Genomic DNA, 22523 nt, shown 5'->3' with positions numbered 1-22523 from the left:
GGGTCAAAGGGGAAGGAAAAAGCTTCAGCTGTTGAAGAACCAGCCCAGAAGAACAGGATTGCAGGTTAGAGGGGGCTCACCTTTCTCGTGACTGCGGGGTCCAGATAACTCCTCAGCTTTTGGAGGTACGTGTGAGGCGGGTTTTTCACTTGGAAACGCTCCTGTCACAAAAGAAAAAAGGAAAAAAAGGTTGAAAACTAGACCAGAGCAAAATCTGACATTTGATATTATACATTTTGCTTTATTTCCAGACAGTTTTTGTCAGAATGTTTTATTCAATACAGCCATACATCAGTTTAAAACAATTCTCCATCACAAGTCTGAACACATGTTTAGTGTAGGTTCAATCATGATGAGCTGTCAGGTTGAAACTGGTCAGGCTTTGACATCCCTTAATTGAAAGGAGAATTAGATTATATGTTATTTTTAAGCGTAAAAAAGAAATTGGAGCACTTAGAGGCTGCTCTATAGTGGATACAAAAAGTCTTTGTGACCGTCACATGTGCTTTTTTTCCAAAGACTATTTTGCAGATCTGACTGACTTCTAGTAGAATTAACCTCTGGTCTAATTCAGGGATAACTGTGTTGCACAATAATAATGGTTTGTGTGTGGACAATCTGAGCTGTAAATGTAATATTAAATACAATATACTGTATATATGCTCAACTCCGTCTTCTATACTTAATAGAGGCATAATCAGTCCTCTCGTTTCATCATCATTACAGTTGCTGATGAAAATATTAGACTGATCAGTCTATTGTCATACTTAGCTGTTACTGCTAATACAACACATACTTCAACCATTATTACTGAAGTTGTAGCTATAAATCTATCTTGTTCATTGTTGCTCTGTTTGTCTCTCTCTCTCTATCCCACTTTCAAACCCAAACACAGTTTCAGGAGATGGTTGTTCAACGTGAGTCTGGTTTTGCTCGAGGTTTCTGCCTGTCAAAAGGACGCTTTTCTTTCCACTGTAACTTTGATAATGTTGCTCAGTGCTGTGCTCATGATGGATTCATGTTGGATCTCTGTAAATAATATCACAAAGAGTGAGGTATTTTACCTGCTCTTTTGTGAAGAGTCTTGAGATAACATTTGTTATGAATTGGAACTATAAAATAAATAAAGATTGATCGTTAATGGATGGTTTTGCACACGATAACTCAATTAATTGCCATTTTATTCAAATGTGTTTATTAGCAGCGTACTAAAAAGCTTAGCAGTGATTTCTGCATCAATATCTGTGTAATGACATCAGAAAGGTGATAAGACTCTCAAGTACATGGTCATAGTCTGATAACACCGAGCTGGGAGACTGTGACTGTCTAAGCTGTTAAGCCAGCGAGAGTTAAAAAAAGATCCTTCTATTATTGATTTTGTGTTAATGTGCTAGAAAGCATTAGCTACCTGGGGATTGTGACTAAACGTGTATGGCTGTGTGCCTACATGTCTTAAGTTCAGCAAGGAACAGGTTTTAGGTCAAACCCCTGACTGTTGTGCTCTAAATATAAACACCAGAGATTAGTGTTGGATTTGGATCAGACTGAGAGTCACACCTTGACAGCATGAGCGGTTCATTGCACAGAGAATAATATTGACTGAAGAGCACATCAGTGAGTGAAATATACTCTTCATATGATGGTGGTTAAGATGGTTGAAGCTTTACTCATCGAAGCAATAAGTTTGCAGAGCTCAGCGACTGACCTCAAGGGAAAAGTCTACTTTCAGATCTCTGAGGTTGTCTTGTGCAAAGACATCAGATGGACACCTACAAGTACCTGTGTCTGTGTTCCTTTAGACTCAAGGGGGAGTTGTTAATTCAAATTCTAAGATTTCTTCTGTGGCTTCATGGACCAATTCATCTTTCTGTGTTCTCTTGTATAAGTGGGCCCTTATCTTGAAACAAAGATGACCAGCACAAACACAATTTGGACCTTTTTGACGATATAAGACGTTTCCTTTAAGAGATAAATGGCTGATGCTTTTTTTTAGGTTGTTATGACATAACTTAATGACCTAGGTGACCTCAGCTCAATACATTTTTCTGCAGTTCTTGAAGATGCACAAACTAATAAAGGTTGCAAATGTAAAAGTAGGTACATGATCCCTCAACCTGTCCTACTAATATTCAGCTAGTTGTACTCACAGGATTGCACAAAAAAAAAAACACACAATAACTGAAAACAAGAAGTCTGAAGTCTGAAGTGGGAGATTGGGGGATAGATGACATGTTGTGAATGTGTTTCCATCAGTCGGTCTACAAATACTGAACAGATTTCTGGGCTGTTCTGTACTATCAGCAACATCGCTTTTATTCCAGGCAGAATGTCTGTCTCACAAAAAACAGGAAAGGCATGTGGAAAGAGAGCCGGCTCTCACGGCTACAGCTGACAGAAACAGGCAGACAGACATGCTCTGCTAGTTATCTGCGAGTCCGCAAAATAATAAATGATTTGGCAAGCACCGTATATATCCTGTTACATGCAATGAAATGTACGGAATGAAGGCCAGTAAATATACATGAAGTGGGAGATTATATTATAGAGAAGACATGTGTGGTTTGCAGGAAAACATATAAAGGCGCTCTGAAACGCTCTACGGCAGTTAGAGTTTGAATGTGTAGAAGATCTGAGAGTAAGGATGAGGTCTTTTTTTTAAACTGGGCTAAGGGTGCATAGAGACCTATCTCTAAGAACAACTTCAGGAGACAAAACTTGTTGGAAAAAGGCATGGGACTGCAAAGAATACTGGGAAGTCATCATATCTTCTGCTTTGTACGCTGAAAGTTTGAACCTTTACGTCGAGGGCGTCCTCCATATTTCATATATTCTCCCCTAATTGCCAGAAAAATGTTAAATATTTCAACCCCTGGTGGCGTTTGCAGGGCCTGTTGTCATCTCTGCCTTTTTGCCTCCCTCCATCACTGTTGCCATGGTTACATAAAGAGGTTCACTGTAGCTATGACAGAAAATACTTTCCTCCCAGAGGTGCCTGTGCTGTCATAGTTGTAGACTTGTTTGGAAAACAAGAGAGGAATAAACACTTTTGAGGATTTTTTAATCATTTTTTTATCTTATTTAAAACAAAAAGAAGTTTAATTATCTAACAATATAAATAAGAACAGGAATTTTGACAAAAATATAATATGATATAGTTATGAAACTTCAAATCTACATTTAATCAAATTCATTTTAAACATGAATAATGCTGATTTACATGGACAGTCTCATCTTGTTCTCTCTCAGTAAGAAAGAAAAGAAGAAGAAGATTCTTGTAAGGAAAAACACGAGGAAATGTTTTGGAAACTGCTTCACTGACAATAACAAGGAAACCATCCATTTTCACTTCAGGCCTAACAGAGAAACATGGAGTCCTCTCCAAACTGAAAGAGGATCTCTGACTGCTGATCAGCAGCCAGGTCGGCTCTCTCTGGCACTGTTCCCTTCAGGGTCAGTGCCGGTCAATACGGTTGGAGTGGGTGGTGGTCTTTATCTAGCCTCCATTTTTTCTCTCCTCTGCCTATAGAAGCAGAAAAACTCTCTGGCTATGTGGACGAGGGCTGAGTGGAGCATTCAGACCACAGCTCACTGAACAACGTGCACCCTCTGTTATTCCCCACATGCAGCACTGACACCAATAACAGGCTGAGTTTTTTAAACTGGTATACTGGTGTGTGCTCCCTGCTGTGCCACTTAACCTACTTGAACTGGGGAAGTCAAGGGCGTGGGCAAAGGCTGGGAAAGGCTTACAAGCAATGGAGCATGGGAACTGTGGTCATGACATGCAGAGCAACAGACCTCCTGCAGGATTAAAAACTCAGTATCTACAATAGAGCAATAAAAAGTGGGACAGTACAGTCACCATGCTTACTTTGATTATCAGTTCAATAATTCAAAGCCCTACAGCTGTGTACCTAGGCTGACATAAAACTATGGAGAGTTATTTACAAGTTAAGATACAGTCTCTATACTGATGCCTGTATATGACCTACAAAAACAAACCAAGTCATTAGCTAGAAAACAGAGATAATCTACAAGTATTCTTAATGCCTGTCACCGCTGGCACCGGGTCAGATTCCCATGAAGGGATTTATAGTATGTACACCAAAGAGTCTTTGTTTACGTTTTCTCTGGCAAGGTTTTTAGGTTAGTAATGTATTAGCCAGTTAGAAGAAAGCAGGATAATGTTTTAGTTTAGCATAAAAAATATGTATATATTGATAAAGATAAAGGGCACCGCTTTGCCCACAGGAGGTGCACAAATCCACAGCTTTTACATTTTTCCCTTCCGAGTTTGGTCATTATGCAGCCGTGGAAACATACAAGCGTGACTTGTACAGCACTATATCAAACCATTTTTCATGCAGGTAATTTCCTGATGCCCACCTGATCACATATGAGCTCCCACTTCTTCTCGTTGTCGTACTGCCGCAACAGCCGCGCTTTGTCTGGAGGAAGATTCATTGAGCTCTGAAAGAGATGGAAAGATCAGAGTTATTTTGATGAAAGTAATGAAATGCTATTAGTCACATGTGTCTAGTAAAGCTCTCTCTCTCTTTATTCAGACATAATTAATCACACTTAACACAGTCATGAGTAACAGTCGTCAAAGTCTAAAGTGATGATGTTCCTTTTAAAAAGTCTCCTGGAACAAGGATGTTCAAAATAAATCTCAAACTGAACTGACTGTTTGAACTAACAGTATTTTGATCAACAGACGAATGAAAAAAACAAGTGTTCACACAAGCTCTTGACACGTCGGACATTGGATTGTATTCTATACTATCTATTCAATGTGCAATGTTTGACAAGATTAAAATGGATTACTTTGATTTGAAATGCTTCAGCTCACATCACAAGCCCCCACCCACCCTTAAAGTAAGTGGAACAACAGCCAACAACTGCTGTGCTGACTGACGCACGCAGCATCACTTTACCAATCCACTAGCCAATTCTGAACAAGCAATAACATTAAGAGATGCATTATCTGTTTTAATTTTTAAAGACCTGCACCCCTACAGCGTCATCAACAATAAAAGCTTAGATGTATCATCACGTCATTTTCTTCACCAGCAAGTTTCAGATAAATAATTAGTGAAGTGGCTTAATCCCATAAACTTGATTCATATTTAAGAACTTTGCAAGTTTAGAATAACAAATGTTATCTTTGTTTTAGGTTTTCTTCTGTGGTATTCATTCAATCAGCTCATGAAAACATAACAGAAAAAATAAGAGCTGCCTTATCTTGAACACATTCTATTGAGCTTTTTTATTTGACACTCAAAAAATAAAGTGCACAGAGTAGCTGCTCCAATAAGCATAAGGAATTGGTTTGAATTGAAAAACCGCTTTTGAATCTGAGTTTCAGTTCTAACAATAGGTATTAAAGGACGTAAGGCTGTCCAGCATTCATCTGCAAACTATTTCACTGTACCAAAAGATATTTCTCCAGTCTCTCTTTGCCTTAAACTCAAACCTACAACCATGCCAGCTCCTACAGGTTCAAATATTCGTTTTTCATTTCCTATCATACTAAATAAAACGCTGACTGAAAAGTCACTAATGAGAAAACCCAAAATATCTCCAATGCAAAGTGCTGTTGAGAAGTCTCACTACAAAGCAATGACAAGGTCTCCTCTTAATTAAGCGGAGGTTATGACACTGAGGAAGAGAGGAGAAACATCTAAGCTCTCTTGTCCGAGTCAACGCTTTAAACTTGAGAACCAGGAGACTGAGGTTCACCTCAACAAACTAAACTTCACCAGTTCATGGACCAGACATCGCTCTGAGTAATGAGAGAGTGAAAGAAAAAGTGGACTGATTTCTGGTCACATTTTTTCTTCCTTCCCTCACTCTCCCGATGGGAATCAACTAAATATCCAGTTGTATTATTGTGTTCAGAATGATTTCCTGAGAAGAGAGCTTTTCTTTTTGTTCAGGACAAATCTAATTGGACCCATGTGTCGATTAACATGTTGTCAGAGAGAACCCAAAAAAATAACGATCTAAAACAGTTACACAGGTCTTTCTATATCCTGATATCTTTCCTTTCGTTTCCATACAAACACCTCCGCAGTTCTATTCATTCTGGCTCTACGTCACACACATGATTCACTCTGCCCTCTTGTGAATTAGAAAAGCTGGAAACAGTTAAAAAAAAATAATAATTAATTGCCCCAATTACATGATGAAGAAAATCTCAACATGTTAGCAGAAAATGTTGTGACCCTGCTGGAGATTCATTAGCCCCCCACAGAAAACACAAAAAAATACATTACAAACATTTACACAATAAAGGTTTGTCCTGCAGAAGCCTTGTATAAAGAGAAATCAGCCATGACTCGTGCTGTTATGAAGGATATTAAAGGTTGGTTTAAGGAGAATATTTTCCATTGCTAAGAATAGAAAATGTGGCCATCATGGACAGCTCGGCTTGGGGTTCTTTTCCTCTTTTCATCCGATGGGTTGGATCATTTATCAGTGTGTGTTCAGCGCTCAGCGTCTACTTTTCCAGCCGCGCTCACAGGGGGGGGCGAGAGGAAGATGGATGAGGAAAAACCCTGGGATCCAGCCTATTTCCATGAGCGAGTAAAACCAGGATGGAGTCAGACACTGATCGAGTAGTCTGATCCCTGACAGGCTTTAGACTTTAGAAATATTATTTTCTTCAATATTGAATGGTACATCACAAATTCCTCTCCTATCAATTTACCCATTTTAATTTTAAAAGTTTCCATCTGTAAGAGAAATCAATGTAGAGAGAGAGCTGCTTAATAGGGCCAATAAATATGCACAAATAATTGAAAACCCAATATAAGAGAACAAAAACGCTTTGGATCTGTATCAACCTTGGATGCTAAAAAATGGATTTCAAGCACTTCACTGAAGTTTTATTTGATATAAACAGAGGTTGTAGCCAGCCTGCTCTCCTAGCATGAGCAGGAAATTGCATTAGAATTCAGCAGATGTTGCCGGCTGGCTGATTGCTGCGGTGCTGACTGCGGGGAATTCAAGTCAGATAGGCTCTATTGATTTAGTCTGGCTGCTAAACAGATGCGTAGATTTAGAACCCACTGTCCTTCCCTAAACACATTAAAAGACAATTCAACACCTAAGTATGCTGTTACATTTAATGACACAAAGCCACTAATACTCTCACTATATCACATACAATCGTAAACACAGACTTCACTTCTGCCTAGTTTGAGAATAATTTAATGTGTGGGTGCAGACTGGATGGGTAGGTGGTGCCCTGAGCTGTGGGCTTCCTGCTTGGTGAGGCTCCAACTAAAGCAAAAAAGAAGCACTTCTACCAGCCGTCACTTCATCCCATTGCTAATGAGCTGTGACAGGCACTCAGAGAGCCAGGGTCAGGTTACCCTAAGTCTACAGTCACACTAATTCTGCGTCTGTGTTATTAATGAGGTGATGTTGAGGAGGGTGTGGCAGCCTTTCACCAACACCTGCTGGCAGACCACCCTGCCCAAAACACACACACCTAAATATAACTCATCGGGAAATTTAAGGGTAATTAAAGAACAACCAAAGAGAGTAAGTAGGATTACACGGGAAAAAAATATTTTAAGTCAAAAACTAGATCGCAAAAGTGGTAATTGTATTTTTAAAGAAAGAACAGAGTGTGAGATGCTTCCATAAATATGGACAATCTTTCAAAATGAACATGAAAAAGAATATGAAGCATGTACTAAACAGGGACAAACATTGTTTTTAACAATAATAACGCAGAGAAACTCCCTCTAGACTGCAAACAAAATGAAGATGACGAGCTAGATGACCAAGCCCTCTTTTCTGTGAAATGTTGGCCTTCAACGCTCCATCGTGTCTGGCCTCATGTCACACTGCCAAACTGAGAACTCATCTCCAGAGCAGCTGTCCCACATCTGTACTTTAGTACCATTACAAACATTTGGAAGAGCTGAAGCTGTGAGTTTTGGCTCAACGTCCTTCAAGTGTTGGATCGAGCTTTACAAACAACTGAACGTTTATATCAGGATAAGTAACCTTGTTTTCCAGGTTGAAAGGTGACACTTACTCTGTATCAAAGTCATGAAAACTTACAGAACTTCTCTTTATCATAGACCACATTTATTGTCCATCATTTAAAAGGGAGAAAAACTGTATCTTTTTCCAACCTGGCAACATACCTAGGACTCCGCGTGCCAACCAGAAAGATTACAAAGACTGTGAATTTAACAAAACAATGCTGAGTCATGAACTAGAGACAACCATATCTAAAACAAAGTGACTGCTGATTACTGCTGACTAACACCTTCATGACACTTTATCATAACGGAAACATCTGTAGGTGATTCGAGGATAATAGGCAAATATTCATTAATTTAATGTTGTAGTGTTGAATAAGTAATGAAAATGTATTTTCTTTATATGCACTCTGTGAGTAGGTTAAATACACTGTATGGTTTATTTTTCTCATAGTCCACTACACGGCTCCTACATTGCACCTTTTGTACATTTTGTGTTTTTTATATTTTACATTTTTAAATTCTATTTTATATATTGTAATAGCTTCTTATCCTGTATTATTTAAGTTGTTGCTAGTTCTGCGTTATTTCCTTGTTAATTGTTTAGCACCAATACACCAAGTCAAATTCCTTGGCACTCAGATTCTGATTCTGATTCTGATTCTGAAAAAGGTTGCTGTCACATTTCACTTTTTTTAGCCTTCTTTGTGTCGTCTACTCTCAGCTCTAGTGAGATTTTTCATACTTTGTGGGTTCTTTGTACAGTTGGTTTAAAAAAGAAAGAGACTGACCATAAAAGAAGTGTGCAAAATGATGCTGAAGGACAGAAAATTGAGTAGACTGAACGGACTTTGAGTCTAAAAGGAGCAGTTTGATTGAAACTGGAAACTGGAACAAAAAGTTCAAACCTGAACTGATACTTTAGTGACTCAGACGCAGAAAGAGAAAAGAATATTCACAACATCAGCCTTACACAACAATGTGGACTGTTAATGTTGAGAGGCTTCCATCAATGTTACTGATATACATTAAAGTCAGTGTTTAACACACGGATCAGGGATGAACTTGTTAGTGTCCATGCATCCTCTCATTATGCAGCTTGAGTCAGAAAAAGAGTAAAAATAGACAGCTGGCTTTAAGCCTGCCAACCACCCACCACCTTCCAGGGGGTCTGCGGAGGCACAGCTGCCCACAAAAGCAAACACACATGGCCCACATGAAGGGCTTGTGTTGCTGCATAAAGATGTGGACTTGGTTAACAAAACTGAGAAACTGGCCATTTGAACAGTGGTGAGTTTAGAACAGAAAACCCTGAAAGCCTCCGTGTATAGACTCAAATTGGCTGCTGGATCTTCAGGAGTTTACATCATCCTTTAACCCAGAACAACAAAGAGACAGGACAACTTAAACCTCCTCTTCAACCATTGACATCACTACAGGGACACATTTAACAGTGATGCTTCATTGACAAAGATTATTTCAGTCCATATGTTCAAGAACGTTCTCAAAGTCCAAACCCAGGAGAGGCGACCAAAGACAGTTTGTTTGCGGTCTAACTGGATGATCAGCTTTGTTGTATATTGAATCTTCTTGCTGTAAGTCTCTGTCTTTATTAAGATCATTTTATTCTTCATTAAAAATGCCCTCACAAAAAAAAACTCAACTCAACTTTTGGGATCAAAAACTTTAGAACTTTTATCCATGGCCTGTGCATTGTGTTTTGTATTATCATACATACTGACCTTTATGTTCAATAAAGATTAGGTATTTTCATCAAGACTCAAACTGCTTTGTGTAAGAGGAAGTGGACAAATAAAATAAAACATGTTATCTACAAAAGAGCTAAAGACAACAAGAACAGTACAGATTTGTGGAGGGGGAGCAATCAATGTGTTGTGCTCATAAAGATAAAATCATAGGTAGAATAAAGGTATACATATATTTAAAGAATAAAGCTATGTCATTCATTTCTGGTTGTGAGTCTTAAAGTCAATAACATCATTAAAAAAGTTTGTTTTTCTTGCCTTGGTATCTTGGTTTTTATGCTGTGTATTTAGGAAACAAACATCAGTGAAGTCCCTGAATATGTCCTCTATGTGCATATTGTATAAAAGAAGAGACTGAAACTGAGAAGTGGGCATTGCATTCAGACCCAGCCTTCGCTCAGATATCTTTTAGAGCAGGAACTGATTCGTCCTTGGGGTCTTTGGTCTTTTAATGTGCTTGAGAGACACACCCACACTCTCCTCTCCTACTTCCATCTCTACCTAATTTCCTTGCTAATGCACCACAACCACAAACAACTCCTATTTTTCAGACTGAGCCATATGAGAAAGCAGAATTTTATCCAAATCATTCATGTGTTTTCATCGCTCTTACAAGCAATACACGTCAGATCTAACTGATGACCTCAACATCGCCTCTCTTTCTGTTATAAACACCCAGTTTGCATCATTCAGTGCAATGTTCCAACCTCTAAGTTATTACTTCTCTAGCTGTCTTTTTAATTGAGCATTACAAACTCCACAATACATGCCACAACAAGAAGACCTCTGACTGCATCCATTACTGACAACTAGTTATAACAAATACTTTCAAATTGCTTAATAAACCGGAAATGACTGTGTTCTGTAGAGGTCTCTCTTACACTATGTTACATATTTTACTTCTCATTGTCTCTGCAAGGCACTGAAGGAACCCTGCAGAATCCAAATCTGTCATCTTCATAGTAGAGCTATTAAGCCATAACTTCCTACAAAAGGGAGAAAGGATTTGGTCGACCCAAGAGGCATGTGCCGTTCCACCCCAAACTGTCCTCCCCTCATTAGCGCCACGTGGATCCGTAATCCTCTGCCTTCTTTGAGGGCACAGGTGTCCCCTGTCTGTCCTCAGATTAGTTTTGTAATCCCCGGGACCCCCTGCTCTGGCTCAGCAGCCTCCTCCATCGAGACTGAAGAGTTTATGTTTGCGAAGCTGTTCAGTGGAATGTCTCGCGACCAAATGGGGAGTTCAAATGTTTGAGCCTGGCCTCTCATTTTCCCCCCTTTATTACAAGCACACATTCCAATGAAATTCCATTCATTTACCTTAGTGTAGCACAAACAGGAGCTTATCAGTGCAACAATAAAACCATAAAGCTAGGCTGTCTGATTTGTCTTGTGCTCAAATCCATAACATGTACTTGGTTGTATTTTGTTCCAAACATAGAGAAATGGTACAATATTTACATTGTGAGTGATATCATGTTGGCTTGATACAGAATCGCTTTATGCTTCTCCAAATGCCGGAAACATTATGGAGTCTCTTTAGAGCAGCAGGAAGTTGTCCAAATAAAACAGTTGATGCACGAACACAGAGGAGTTCCAGCCGGGCCAGATGTTGTGAGGTTGCGAAATTGTCGGGACTAAGGTGGAGTCCATGTTCCTGCTCAAGTGAACAAATAATACAAAGCAGGAAGGTTGTTTATCTAACAGATAAAAGATAAACAACGGCTCATAGGAATGAACATGGAGAGCACTATAGAAAGAAATCACAGGTTTTCTTGAAGTGTATCATGTAACAGTTTTAAAAAGGATGAAGTTTTGGTACTTTTACATCATTAAACTTTATTTGAGTGGGCAGCCGTGGGATGAGTGAGATCACAAAAAAAAAAAGAGGCTGACTAATTTAATGAGGCTGCTAAGTATAATCCAGAAGAGCTTTTAATCTGTCTTTCATTAACTACATCTTCCAAACTTATAATACCACACTCATCTGCAAAGTCACCATGTAGCAATGTTCTGCATATAGTTAAGATATAGATATACAGATATAGTGAGAAAAAAGCAATCTGATCCTTTAAGACATGTGATAAATTAATAGTAATGTTCATCTGCTATTCGTTAGTGTGTGCGCATCTGCTCTTCTCTCGTGAACTTTTTGATGTAGAAAAACAGCACAGTCAGATTTACACATTCCTCATGGTGCTGACATTGTTTCTGTGATGCATTATATCTACACCTCCTCCTGCACCGAGGCCACAATCAAGAGACTGTCTCCTTTAATAATTTCCCTTCGAGTCTTTTGTCTTTGAACAATAGAAGTGGAGAATAAGCTGCTCAGTGACTTCATCTAATGAGGTGATTGATGCACTTTGAACTGCAGGTGGTCAGCTCTGTAATGTCATTCTGTATTGTCCAGTGTAAAAAAATAGAAGAATAGGGGTGCTATGAATCTGTGGACCCACATTTGAGGAGGACCCTTCTTTTTTGAGTTCTACTTGAAATACATACTGGCTTCACATTGCTGTGGGTTTATGTGGGGGGTCCGGGGAGTGAGGCATCTCATCTGTCCAATAAAGCCTAAAACAACAGACTGCTGCATTGTCTGAGACTGTGATGGGGCCTATATCAAACTCTGGCAAAGAGCGCTGAAGGACATTCATATGCAACAGGACCTCCCATTCAGCTCGGCGGATGTTAATTCTGGCAAGTCGTTACCCGACAAAACCTGCCTTTTTTTTGACTCAGGAGGCTTCAAAAGCAGCATATGTTGCAAGAAAACACAAAACAGACCGACTAAAAAAAGAAACTAATCAACTTTAAAGTGAAGTGCAGAACACCAAAGTGTTACTGTACGTTCCTTTAGGGGATGATAAACCGTGTTACAACTCAGTCTGCACACATTGACATTTGGAGGGAAGGACACAGGGTGCATATTGTGAATGCTTACAAAAAGTCAGAGATGCACGTGTGAAAAAAACTCCAAAATGTCAGCTGATACAGCATGAGTACTCGCCTTTATGCAGGCCTCAAAGATCCACATTATTCAGTCCCAAAGAGCCGCATAATGGAGTTCAATGAGGCAAAGCATTATATCATTAGAATGATTACGCAATCCAGCCTTAAATCAAACTGTTAACACACTCAGTAAAGCTCAAGGCCTTAAAGGAAAGCAATATCAATGCCACAAGATAAAGCTAGACCCTGAAGCCACAACAGGAGTATACTTTGTCACACTGACACCGACATTTGAAGGCTCTGTAGTACTCCATTTCTGATAAAGCTCAATACCGAATATCAACTCATTCCTAACCATTCATAACAAAAACAGCCTCTCTTGTGCAGCACTTTGGCCATGGCAGCGTCACTTAAATGGCACAGCTGCCACCCTGGAGCACAAACAGATCAAGACCCATAATGCACTCCTCCACGGAGCAATGACTCTCCTGGTCTTTTGTGTGGCCCTTGGACTGGCCCTGTTGGATGACATTGGCGACTGGCTGGGACCAAAAAGAAAAAAGGACCACGCTGGCCTTTTGCAGGCTGCATCATTTTACACCTGCTCCTCCTCACACAGGAAGACCTACAGCAACGACAGCCAGGGCCAAGCACAAGGCTGCATTCAAGAGGAAACACACACTGTCGAATGACGTCAAAAAAAACAGCCAGGGGAAAGTTTGCTTTCTTTTAACCTGTTTCTAGTAGAGTTTGCATTCAGTGCAACAATTCAGGAGAGTCAAGAAGAAGAAAAACTGAAATGCCTTTGCTTTCCTGTATCCGAGACAGGAAATAACAAATCCTCACTCTTGAGATTATAGCATGTTAAAAAAGGGTCTCAGACGTTTTTTTTTTTTTAATGTTTGATCAGATTAAAAACCCTGTGAAGTTAGTCTACAGATTGTAAATCAATAGTCTTTTTGCTTGGTCAGTACTCTGCGCACTCTGCCACCCACGCAGCAGTGCAGAAAACCCAAACACCCCCAGACGTGCCGATGTCAAAACTGAACTGAGAGCAACAATACTGATTGAAGCCCCAGTGGTTTCAGCTCAGCAGTGCCAGCTCAAAGCCAGCAGACCTGTTCCTAAATAATCAGCTGACCCCTCCGCAAGAAAGGCAACATGCCTCAAGGCTCCGCTTCGGGGTTTTGAGCAGCACATTATCGCTCAATACAACAGCACCTCACATCCTCCTCCGAGAGGCTGCACAGGCCTGCACTGGATGCTGGATCTCATTGCTCCCCGGGCATTTCATGCTCGGCTCTGTTACGGCTAATTGGTGGGTGAGCGTCCTGGGGCTCCGACTCAGCAGAAACTCACATGCTTATACACAAATAGTAGGCACACACACACATTATTTGGGTATGTGTGGTGGCCTCTCGCACACTGCCGGGTCTGGGTCCAGTGCCAGGCTCCGTCTTGGGCTCTCCACAGAATAATGAGCAGCTCTGTTCTGGAGGCCTGCTGCACGGGATTCAGCCACTGTTCACCCTCTGCTCCTCAGACAATGCCCGTTGTGCTGATTTTTAATGAAGAGGAGTCAACGTGGAAAAACTTAGAGGGCTAGCTTAGTCACTTCCTGGGTCCTGTATAGTATTGAAAAGAAGGGATCACTGTGCTCTAAAAAACGAGCTGAAAGTAGGAAACACTAGGAGAGACATATCACAAGCTGACAGATAACCTGACTGTAAAAAAAAACCCATTTGCATCTCTTGTGGTTATTTCTTTCAAATAACAAAACACACAAAATGTACATTGAAAACTATACACATCTCTTTAAAGACTGGAAACAATGATATGTTTAAAGCAGCACCACTCCAGATTTTTGGGTGCCTCAGGGCAGAAGTTCACAAACTGAGCATCACAGACTCATGGGACACACGATGGTTATATAAAGCTGTTGTGGCTAATGACATGTTAGCAAACAATGGACTATTAAGACACCAAGCAGATGAAAGCAGCATTTATTGGAGTCAGGTTTCTCAGCACTTACAAATTGAAAGTCTAGTATTCAATGTCCTTTTGTTGTTTTGTTTTGCCACCAACTCCTGTGAACAAAATCTGAGTGTTAAGATAGCCGTGTTTCAGATTCATCCATAGCTTGCTTTGCTTTCATGTTGTTGTTTTTTATGACGATGATGTTGTGAAGGTAGCATACAGTATGTTGGGCTGAATATCTTTAAAGCTACCAGCTTCTGATAGAAACAACACTGATGAGAAGTGTGAGTGTGAACCCAATGATTTAAGTTGCTGTACAACAATTGGCTGTAAAAGCAGATAAAAAAGCTGTAAGACCATTAAAATGCTCTGGATTATGTCGACTGCAGTCAGTTAATTGTTTATAGTGGATTCAACACACTAAGTGACACCTAAAATAAAGACAAATCTGACTCATTGTTTATATAAAAAAATGCTTTTAATTTTTTTAATCATTTTTTTTATAAATAAATCAAGGACTAAAAAAAAAAAAAAGCTTGGACCTCTCAATGTGACAAATCAGTCTCTGGCTACTCATATGATTAATCTTGGGAGTAGATTTCAGATGCAGGGCCCGGGCACAAATAACAGCAGCTCGGGATGCTTCAGCAGCCTTCTAACAAAGCAGCTTAGATGTAATCTGGGCAGACTATTGAGAAGAGCAGCTACAACCTCAGCTAAGCCTATAGTCCCCCATATGGCATTTAAACGAGTACTGGCTGTAAACTTCTGGGCCTCCCTGACAGCAGCAATGATATTCAGTAAACACTGCAGCTGTGCAGATTGAAGTGGACGCTCTCCTGGAAGTGGGTACGATCTAATGTTTGATATCAACTCTGTGGTGAGCTGAGGCAGAGAGGCAAACATGAGGCCTGAGTTGAATTCCTGTTACTCAAAAGTCATTTTTCCTGTGGTCCTCATACTGTACATGTGACTCACAGAGCTGTGATTGTAGTCATTTCACATGCTTTCAGCCAGTGTGCACTTAGACCAAGACACTAAATTGCCACTTCAGAGCTTTACTTATATCCTCTGATGCTCTGCTAAATGTCGATGATGGAATGATTATGTAATAACAGCAGATTAAACTTGATCTGCTGATATGATGCTGATATGGCCAGTCATACAGTACCAGTTTATTCACTGGGATATTACTGCATGCAATGCACAAAAAAATGACACTGGCTTATATTGATTTGCAATCCATCTTCTTGTGGAATTACTTTGGCAGCCACAGCAGGAGGTGAAGTCTTGCAAACATGGTTTCCACAGTGAGCTAATATCTGAATTCAGTACTGGAAAACCTTTGCTCTCAAAACAGTAAGAACACGATTGGCAAAGAACAGGCCTTAAAGGGAAACTTCACCCGCAACAGTTTCCAGTGATGCAAAATGACGATTTTGTGTCACTGGAAGCTTCTTTTCAGACTCAGAAATAAAAAGATTTCCCATCTCAGGGGAAAATGAGGGCGGGATGCACGACCATTCAAAAATACTACCAGGTTTCTAATGATACAAAGCGTAATGCAAATGGGTGAAGTATCCCTTTAAACACACAGCAAACCATTTAGGGAAAGACTTCTGAAATTGCAGTGTACACCTGCAAGGAAATCGAGCCCACAGTCGTATATTAAACAATGAGTGAAGCTCAACCTCACTTCATGGCCAAGGTCACATGTGAATTGGCCTCTCTTATCACAGCAGAGGCCTTGCATTACAATTAGCCTCAGTCTATTTCCAAGATCAGCCCCAGGCTCCAGGGATTCACGAGACATAGACTTCAATGGGAGCTTTTCATTAAGTAGAAAATGTCGACTCAGCCAGCAGCAAAAAAAAAACCACAAGCACAGAAAAGTGGTACCACAATAGAACATAGCCTGATCCCAGTATGTGACTGGTAAAACGTGTAAAAGAGACCTAAAGTAAATGACTGGAAGTACTGTTATGTATGCTGGTGAATGCTGGATACAATACAACACAACCTTACCCAAGAGGCAGTTTTATTTGCACAATTTCACAATTGATGCAAAATGATAAACACCCGTTCAACCATACACTCTAATGGACAAAGCCTGAGTGACATCACCCATGTTTTAGGGGGGCTCTGGAAGCTGATCGGCAGCCGCCATGCTGGAAATCCTGTCTCAGCCTTACTTGCAGTCGACCTAACGGACTGCTAAGAGCTGGAGCTGAGGCGGGTTGTGACAAACCGTTACATCGCGCCCGCCTGTCAATCATGTCCTCTACATGTCTAACCATGGATAACACGTATCGTTCATAAAATCTAAACAGAGTCGTTTTTGGAAAATTCACCCCCTGTACAGCGTGTGCCAGTGAGGACAAAAACTAATCAGAACTATTCCCTTTTTTGTACCAGGATGTAAACATGTTCATTTGTAAAACAGGCTTTATTGAATGTTGTGTGAATGTGACTTCAGGGGCTCCTGGAGCCAGCTTATACACTCCTTGTAAATGTCTTACTGTAGGAATTAGCCTGCTTTTAAATGTATGCTGCTCCCACACATGTGGTCTCAGATGATCAAGATCATGAGACAAAATATGAAAGGACGCTTTTTGCACCTTACAGCATGGAGCCAGATTTCAAATACTCTCCGTCCTTGATAAGAAATTCAAGGGTTTTGGCGAGGCGAGTGCTTGAATGTGGTCGCACACAGCACAAGCCTTTAATCCAAATGGATCCCTGCTGGGATCCTGGGCTGGTCTGTTGATCAAACCTATGAGGAGTGGCAGGTAAACAGTCCTGCTGCTATTCCAGCATGCCTGGGCTGAATTAAATCTAAAAAAGCTCATTAATAGTGAAAATGTAGGACTGATAAAAGTATAAAAAGAGGAAAACAGATCAATCAAATCACTGTGGGTGTTAATGTGACAGAATAAGGCTGATTATAGAATTATATAAATAAACTTTGACTTGATTAACGAGCGAGTAAAAGAATTGTATATCAGCAGCCAAGCACACTTCAATCTTAATTCATCGCTGAATAGGCCACATATGTTGCTGTGACACAAAGCAGGCTGAGAGGCTATGATGAGGTATCATCCCAATCATCTGCTATTCAAACTCAAGTGAGGTCATCAGAGTCACACAGTGCCACTCACTGCGGCAATCAATGGAGCCAACTGCCATCAGGCACGGCCGGGACACATTAGACTTTAAATGGCAGTAAATAACACTAAATGCAGTGATTATAGTGCTAAATTCCTCTAATGCTGGAGGGCTTCCATCCCTGCAAGAGCTGAGGCATCATGCTGGCAGCAGGGAGGGAGGGAGGGAGGGAGGGAGGGAGCGGGGGAGTTCCTGACATGCTACGAGGATCAGCTTTTCTGACAGCCAACCCATGAAGTCCTGCAGTTAGACAGGTAGATCTGTGTTTTTGTTTTCTGGAAGGCACAAGGATACGTTTTGTCAACCACGCATCTTGTTCTTTAAAGATTTTCTCCACCCTGGTGTTCACTGTTCAGGTTGTCTGTGAATCCAGAAGGTGAGAGACCTCTCACGAGTTGAAGAAAGTAGGTGACTCTCAGAGCAGACGTGATTAAGAAAAAGACCTAAATCCCTCTGTGGCGTGACGTCAAACCTCTCAAACCCCCAAAGTCGGTGCCTTCAGGGAACAACGGGATTCATCAGCCAAGCAGCATTCACACAGTGATTGATTTAACTTCCCACTGAACCTGATCCTCTAATAGTAATGGGTTTACAGTCTAAACAAAACAGAACCACCAAAATTAAATTAAAAAAAATCCATGTTAATAAAAGTAGTAAAATATTAAACCATATTTCTCCATCTTAAAGTCAACTTAACAATCAGTTGCATGAACTTGCTTCCTTGCTTCAGTCAAATTCCTCATGCTGAGCCGTTAATGTTTATGAGAGCAGCAGCAGGCCAGACGACAATCACGTTTGACCCACATTTTGCCAGTTCTCAAATTTCCTCCCAACGCTCCACTGTTCTTCTACTCGAGCCGTTATTCATCAACTGGGGAGCTGATTTGTAGTGGAAGCTCTCTTAACCAGTGAAGAGTTACTCACAACCACAGCAGGCCACAACAATGAACTAGACAACAGAAGAACAGTAACAAACTTCTGTCAAATAATCACCAAAACACTTTTCCTTCATCATTCAATATGGCATTAGAGTGCCAATCCTTCCGTACACATACTTTCTTTTAAACTCAATTTAATGACCTGAAGGATCTGAAGGAGCATGCCATAAAAGCAATAATTTGACTACAGGTGTCTCATATGAATGGAGTTGGAATTTTACAGAAGCATAGCTGTTCATTTATTAACTTTTATTCGGAGTTAAAAGAAGCTAGGAATTTGATGTTGTGTGTATTTCAGTGACTGCTGGATATTTTAAAAGCAGTAGTCTACAACCTACAAAGAACTGAGGTGCTGTCTAATCTCTCAAGTAGTTTATGGTAGCAATGCAACAGATGCTTATCTTTTGCACTCTTGTCAGAATTCCCCCTTCTTTTTTTTTTCCTCCTGAACAACAAAGAGCAGGCAAGGCGTGCTGGACAAACAGGGGTCCAACCTAACACACAGCTGTCCCGTCTCAGGACACTGAAGCATGGTGAGGAAACAAAGAAGACACACACACATGAAAAACACTTCTTTCTTTTTTTCTTACCAAAACGGTTGCAAATCTCTCCTCCAGTTCACCTGGTTCGGGCATTGGCAGCTTCAGAGGCATGTTGTGTCCTCTGAAATCAGGGTGCTGGTCCATACTCCCTGCGTTCCCCATGTTTTCCTCTTTCACCAACAAGTACAACTTTTTTCTCCCTCTTTTTTCTTCTTATCCCTCTTCTTCTTCTTCCACTTGTGGAAAACGGCGTAAAAGAGGAAATATATCCTTGCGTTCTTTGGTTGTTGTTTTTTTTTTTTTGCTTCTCTCCTTAGAGGTTTCTTCTTGTGGTTACTTCAACATTGAGCACATGTGAGGGAGGAAGGTTGATAATGCGACGGGTCCGAGCGGAGCAGCAGGAGTGGAGCCCCTTGTGAGGCATTTTCATGGCAGGAGAAAGAGCTGAAAACTTGTCTGTATCCACACGGACCTTTTCCTGCGCTGTTATCCGTATCTTGCACAATTTCGGCTCCACTCCCAGTCGGTAGTAATGACGACGAGCATGATTCACCCGCACCGCAATCTCCCCTCGTCCGCCTGTGGGTATACTGTGAGTGGAGCAGGCTTCACTAATCCCTCCGCTAGCTGCTGACCAGCTAGTTAAAGGAGGAGGAGGAGGAGGGGGTCCAAACACACACACTAACACACACTAACAGCACACACACCGCGGCTGCACACACTATCATCCCTCCCTACAATGAGTCCTTTGAGTGGGAAGCCTCCCACCTCTTCTTCTTCTTCTTCTTCGTCTTCTTGTCGGGGTGTAGCACCCAAAGCTGTAGCCAAGGAGATGATATTTTGTGAGTTGCATTGTGGTACTTTGAGTTCACCGTGAGAGGCAACAAACTTGGTTCCATGCCCCCCCACCAAATGCTATTTAGACGACCCCTTCATGAGGGGTATAGGCTGTATTTCTGTTCAGGTTTTATTTGTCCAAGTGCAACCATATGCTTGATCCAATACTTGTAATTGACATTAACACATTTTTAGAGTTATCTCTTAATAATGAAACTCACAAGTTTGTTAGATGATTTGTCAATTATTCACCCAGCTAAGTCTATGATTAATACATGTGACAAATCAAAGTGTCTCCTGTGAGAGAGTTATGACTAATAGCCTATGATCCTTCTCAACATTGTGAAAAAGGTTTATGTCGTTCTGCAGCTGAAAAAACACTCACACGAGTTGTGATCACATGTTTGAGGTCAGCTAGACTCACTATCATATTATACAATCTTTCATAAACTAAAGCTGATGACTGTCTAAACCAGCAGCTCTAGTGAGTGCTTCACCACTGTGGATCAACTGGACTCTATATAAAGGTCACAGCAGATATTTGGACAAGTATTAGCTATCTATTTTTTCAGTATTTTCCAACATTTTCAATATACTGCAACTAGCACACCTGAATGTAACAAGTTTATATAACCATAATAAAGTGCCTGTTTAAAAAAAAAGTGTATTATACTGCATCTTGTAACCAGCCTGCTATTGTAAATGACCTCACACACGTTGTAAAACAGAGAGATTAACATTAGTTGGAGTATATTACCCAAAGCAATGAATCATTATCATCATGATATTGAACTTAAGACCTCAACTTTGAAGGTAACAATATGAGTCTTAAGATTATTTTCATTTCATTTCATCTCTTATTCTTATCCGTCACAATAAAAAAAAGTTACATTAAACTGATTAAAGTGTGAGCGTAACTGCATTAATAATCTTTGTTTTTATTTATTACTTGAGGGGCGTCCATGAGAGGTTTTTTTAAATGATCTGTTGTTTGTCTTTGCTATAATAAAATACATTTCTTTGAAAATACAGCCTGGTAGCATGTCACATTATTATTTTGATGCTTCTGATGTGTTTAACTTTTTCTGTATCCTATTCTTTTCTTTAACATTTATTTTCAGAAACAGACAGGTTTTTTTTTTGTCCAGTGTAAATCCCTTTATCATTTTCCAAAAAGGAAACATTCCATTTAGCTGTTTTAGTTTCAGTTTTGCATGCTTGCTGTAGTGTCGCGTGGTTATTCTTACAGCACTGAAATGTAACAGCCACCATCAATGTAAGGTCTGTATATTTCCTGACTTTGACTTTTAAAAATGTCTGTTGTCAATTGATCAAAGTGATCTGAAACCACTGCACAGTCCCTCAAGTACATTTGTTCATTTGTGTCCAGATTTTTTGAATCTACATTTTTATGAGACCACAGTCACTGACATGTTTATTCCCACTTAAAATCCCAACAAGCATTGGGCTGAAATCTGATCTGCTGACAGGGTGGAGACTACATTACGCACAACAGGGTGACATCAGCATGCAGCGCTCTGGAGACCATCCAGAGGTTCTCCAGATGCACAGTGCTTTCATTCAGGATGCTGGACCCATTCAACAGGGAGGGCGTCACAACGGAGGTTGCTGGCTGGACACACTAAGGATGCTAAACACAGCTGACTGACCTCGTGATCATTATGTGAAGCGAGTTCTTCTCTTTCTGCAGGCCTTGTTGTGAACTGTGTGTACAGCATATACAGCATGTTAATGTACTTTTCTGGATTTGTTTACTTTGGAGGAAGCTTCTCTGGTGTACTTCCACAATGATAAGAAATCAAGCAGGCTGCTATACGGTGAGGGAAGGAGCTTAAACCAGAATGTAGTTGAACAAATACAAAATCATAATGGACGAGGGTTGTAGTTGAAAAAAAAAAAAATAATGGTTCAAAACTGTATGAGTTTGAATAAATTTATCCAGCATTTTAGCAATCATGAAAATCAGTGTAATCATAGGAACTGATACAAAAATAATCATTAAAAAAAAGATAATTTATTTAAGAATGTTTATGATATATATCCATAGGCCGGAATTTGCTATATAGTTCATTTAAATCTGTCTAAATGAGCTATATATAACCCCCAATCCTTCCCATTGTTATGTTTTTATACTGAAATATTAGAATATTAGAACAATATTTGATTTGTTATGTAATTTAACACAAATCAATCCAGGTCCACGCATCACAAACTAAAACATCATTGTGGATTAATGACTGTCTTCAAGACTGGGTTTGAGATCATGTTTTAAACCATAACCAACCTGAAGGCCATATTTTATCACTCAAACTCATGAAAGTT

General features: G+C 40.2%; 1 protein-coding gene across 6 annotated transcripts in view; it reads right to left on the bottom strand.

The window, feature by feature from the left end:
* fmnl2a (formin-like 2a) overlaps window positions 1-20084 on the bottom strand; it is a 51807-nt gene extending 31723 nt beyond the window's left edge. For 4 of the 6 annotated variants that reach the window (XM_065961864.1, XM_065961863.1, XM_065961862.1 and 1 more), the window contains exons 1-3: window positions 19392-20084; window positions 4387-4470; window positions 81-161 (exon numbers count right to left, since the gene is read on the bottom strand). In XM_065961864.1, the coding sequence (XP_065817936.1) occupies window positions 81-161; window positions 4387-4470; window positions 19392-19505 (279 nt within the window). In that variant the 5' untranslated portion in view covers window positions 19506-20084. The remainder of the gene's footprint in view (window positions 1-80; window positions 162-4386; window positions 4471-19391) is intronic. The other 2 variants (XM_065961867.1, XM_065961865.1) reach the window with 1 other exon arrangement.
* Window positions 20085-22523: the final 2439 nt, after the last annotated feature.

Source organism: Labrus bergylta, chromosome 13 (genome assembly GCF_963930695.1).
Source record: "Labrus bergylta chromosome 13, fLabBer1.1, whole genome shotgun sequence".
NCBI lineage: Eukaryota > Metazoa > Chordata > Actinopteri > Labriformes > Labridae > Labrus > Labrus bergylta.
This window is presented reverse-complemented; position numbering and strand designations above follow the sequence as displayed.